At 39.0% G+C, this 4,007-nt stretch overlaps 1 protein-coding gene across 4 annotated transcripts in view; it reads right to left on the reverse strand.

The window, feature by feature from the left end:
* Window positions 1-1,371: 1,371 nt before the first annotated feature.
* Window positions 1,372-4,007, reverse strand: part of LOC121295769 (ubiquitin carboxyl-terminal hydrolase 12-like) — a 24,575-nt gene continuing 21,939 nt past the window's right edge. For all 4 annotated transcript variants that reach the window (XM_041220794.1, XM_041220796.1, XM_041220795.1 and 1 more), the window contains one exon: window positions 1,372-3,158. In XM_041220794.1, the coding sequence (XP_041076728.1) occupies window positions 3,057-3,158 (102 nt within the window). In that variant the 3' untranslated portion in view covers window positions 1,372-3,056. The remainder of the gene's footprint in view (window positions 3,159-4,007) is intronic.

Here is a 4,007-nt window from a genome sequence, read left to right on the forward strand (position 1 = left end):
TTTTTTACCCACTTATCTACACACCATACTCCACACTGTTAAGGGGAAAAAAGTTTTTAATTGAGAAAAAAATTATATATTAAAAACAAAAAACTGAAAGATCATAATTGGATAAGTCTCCACCCTCCTGAGTTAATACTTTGTGGAAGCACCTTTGGCAGCAATTACAGCTGTGAGTCTGTTGGGATAGGTCTCTACCAACTTTGCACTCCTAGACTTGGCAATATTTGACCATTCTTCTTTACAAAACCATTCAAGCTCTGTCAAGTTCCTTGGGGAGTGTTGATGGACAGCAATCTTCAAGTCATGCCACAAATTTTCGATTGGATTTAGGTCGGGGCTGTGGCTGGGCCACTCAAAGATATTGACCTTTTTGTTCCTTAGTTCTGGATGTGTGGTTTGGGTCATTGTCAGGCTGAAAGGTGAACTTCCATCCCAGTTTCAGCTTTCTTGCAGAGGACAGCAGGTTTTCTTCCAGGACTTCTCTGTACTTTCCTCCATTTATTTTCTCATCCCCATAACATGATGCTGCCACCACCATGATTCACAATAGGGATGGTGTTCTTTGGGTGACGCGCTGAGTTGGGTTTGCGCCAAACATAACGCTTTGCATTTAGGCCAAAAAGTTCAATTTTTGTTTCGTCAGACCACAAAACTTTTTGCCACATGGATACAGAATCTCAAGTGTTTTTTTTTTTTGCATACTTCAAACGGGATTGAAGGTGGGCTTTCCTGAGTAATGGCTTCCTTCTTGCCACCCTACCATACAGGCCAGATTTGTGGAGTGACATGCACACTTTAACCAGTCTTGGCCATAAAAGCCTGTAACTCTGCAGTTGCCATTGACCTCTTGGTAGCCTCTCTGATCAGTCTCCTTCTTGCTCAGTCATCCAGTTTGGAGGGACGGCCTGATCTAGGCAGGGTCTTGGTAGTGCCATACACCTTCCACTTCTTAATAAATCATTTTGACTGTGCTCCAAGGGATATTTAAGGCCTTTGATATTTTTTTATACCCATCCTCTGATCTGTGCCTTTCAACAACCCTTTCCCAGAGTTCTTTTGAAAGCACTATGGTGCTCATGGTTGAATCTTTGCTTTGAAATGCACTTCCCACCAGGGGGAACCTACAGGAACTGCTGAATTTACCCTGATATCATGTGAATCGCTACAATTTAACACAACCAAGCGATTTCAGTTTTTATTTTTAATTAAATTTCTAGAATATTTTTTTCATTTGGTAGTTGTGGGGTAGGATGTGTAGATAAATGAAAAAATAATAATTTAATGCATTTTAATTTCAGGCTAAAAGGAAACAAAAGGTGATCATTTTTTAAAAGGGGTGTAGACTTTCTAGAGGCACTAATATGTGTGTGTGTGTGTGTGTGTGTGTGTATATATATACACACACACACACACACACACACACACATATATACGAAATAATGAATCAGCAAGCCATGGTGTATAATGTTCTACAGCATGTAAAACTATGAGGAAATCTCAACCTAATTTAAGTTGTGACCCCACTAAAAAGCCTTGAAAATCTCACATCATAACTTAAGTCAAGCAAATAAATCACATGCTGTGCAGGCGACTCCCTGGGGAAAGAAAAAGAGCGATGACACATTTCTATACACATCACCAGAAACCAAACATACAAGAGGAGGCTGAATGTGAACTCTAGGGCACATTCAATAAACCTTTTGTCATTATTATTATCAGACTATAACTTACATATCAAAATTGAACATTTAAGTCAATGTGCCAAATATAAAACATCTGCTTAAAATAACATATTACCATAACTAATTATTAACAAAATGATACAATGTTCAGATTTTTCTCTGATAAAAGTAGCTGAATCAATTATTTTGTACATCTAAAAAAAATTAAAATAAAAATGTCCTAGCAAATGGCTAAAGTGAGAGTATCTAACAAAAGCGCTCCATGCATTCTCTCTGCAGTGAATATCCATTTATTATCTCGGTCTTAAATGGGCAGTTTTGAAAGAAGCTAATATTTCAGTAAACATAATTTCATTTTAGAACAGACATCTGGTACTAAACTATGGTAAAGAAACGCTGGATTTCAAGGACGTCCACTTCCTGGGTCAATTTCACCTAGATTGTGAAATCATCCCCACCCCTTCACTGGCTTCTTCCATGTCAATACCTAGTCAGCTGCTTCCCCTATTGACTGACATGCTTTCAGTCAGTAACATGATTCGACCCAGAAAACATTGCTAGGGTCAAATGAGCGAGAAAGTAAAGCAGTAACTGACTTTCTGTAAGGCAATAAAACTGGCAACTCAATTTAACTATCATTTCTTTCCAAACTGTACATTGGAGACCTATGTAGTGAATGGAACTACAAAACAGGGAAGATTTATGGAATCGACTTCAACTTGAACCTCAAAACAGGGACTAGTGAAAGTCTCTTAATGTGATCACGTTTGTGGTTGTTTTGATCACAAAATGATCAAGTAAACAGTTTTTATCCTCTGATTGATTCAATTATGAGGTATGTTCATTTCTTGGAAGAAATGAGAAAACATAGAACTAAAATCATTCAGTGTACCGCAGCATTTCAGGTTACGCAGAGGAAACTAGTTGTATTAACAGTGAAATGTTGATATTGGTGAATAAAATTCCTCACTATGTCAGCACACTATTTTGTGATTTGCCAAATTCAAACAAATGAGGTATTCTTTTGGGGGGTAACGGACGACTGACGAAACACAGACAAGCTGAGAGGCAATTTGATCACAGTAAGTGGTTTAAGCCGTTTCAATAAAATGGGCTTATTTTGTGTTGGGAAAATATTTTCGATTACAATATTCAGTTGATTCTTTTAAACCAGCAATTCTATTAAGTGAGTTTCACTGTACGCACTGAAGAACAGGGATTCTCCCTCAAGCCGTGCACTGCTCTGCGCTCCACTCCTCTGCCCCTCCGGTTCGGGTCTTCCTGCCAGCCCCCTCCTGCCCCCCCACCATATCTCCTGGCTCAGTGGGCCTCCCCAAGTCGCCCAGGAGGACCAGACTCTGTTCCTATGGTTTAGTCCCGTGACTGATAAAAGAGGATATATCCGGACTCTGAGTTTTTTGAAATGTCAGACGTGAGCCCATAAAACTCCTCTATGGCTTGAGCATCTATTTTCTGCAAAAAAACAGAATGAAAAAACAAACAAAACAAGGCATGGTTAGCAATGTGAGAGAGGACATGTACTACGTAAACACTATTTATTTCAAAGAATCACACTGAACAATTTTTCTAATAATGTATAATTTTGTATAATTTTTTCTAACTTACACTATTTTTAATCAAAATATCAATATTTTCATTAATAATCATGGTCTTTATTTGTTCTCATGATTATGTTACAAAGTCTGTATTTCTAAATTCCGGTCCTCATGCAATGTCTAAAGTTCCAATACAAATATTTGTCTACTTTTGGCGCGGAAAGGAAGAACAAACATTCCACCCAGTCACTCAGCATATGCAGTATAGCACATAGGGACAAGGAGTCATTCAATCTGGTGTGATCTGCACCCAGATCAGAACTGAAGTCCAAACTGTAGCCTAATGATCCAGGGAAGGGCGCAGAATCTGTAGAGTTACAGCCATCCTCCAAGAGTCCTTCACATTCCTTACAGAAATGATAAAGGCTGGGGCCATGCATCAACCCATCAGTTCACCATAGACAGTCAAGCCCCTACACCACTTAACCTTTGTGAAAGAAGTTTGATGGAGCTTCCCCCCTCAATCTTTGACTACAGATCCAGTTCATATTGTTGGTTTTGGTGACCATTTTAAAAGGACATCAATATATCTGCTTAGGAAAACAATGCACTGGTAGTAATAAACTAGTCATTGCCCCAGGGCTACAAATGCCATCTCAGTGGATGAGGGATGTTGTAAAGTTTCCTTTGAGAGTTCACGGTGCTGAAGGAAGAGGCACAGATTGCCTCTAGTCTGACTCTTTTCCCAGAAGTCTGCAGACTTTGA

This window comes from Polyodon spathula, chromosome 20 (genome assembly GCF_017654505.1).
Source record: "Polyodon spathula isolate WHYD16114869_AA chromosome 20, ASM1765450v1, whole genome shotgun sequence".
Classification (NCBI taxonomy): domain Eukaryota; kingdom Metazoa; phylum Chordata; class Actinopteri; order Acipenseriformes; family Polyodontidae; genus Polyodon; species Polyodon spathula.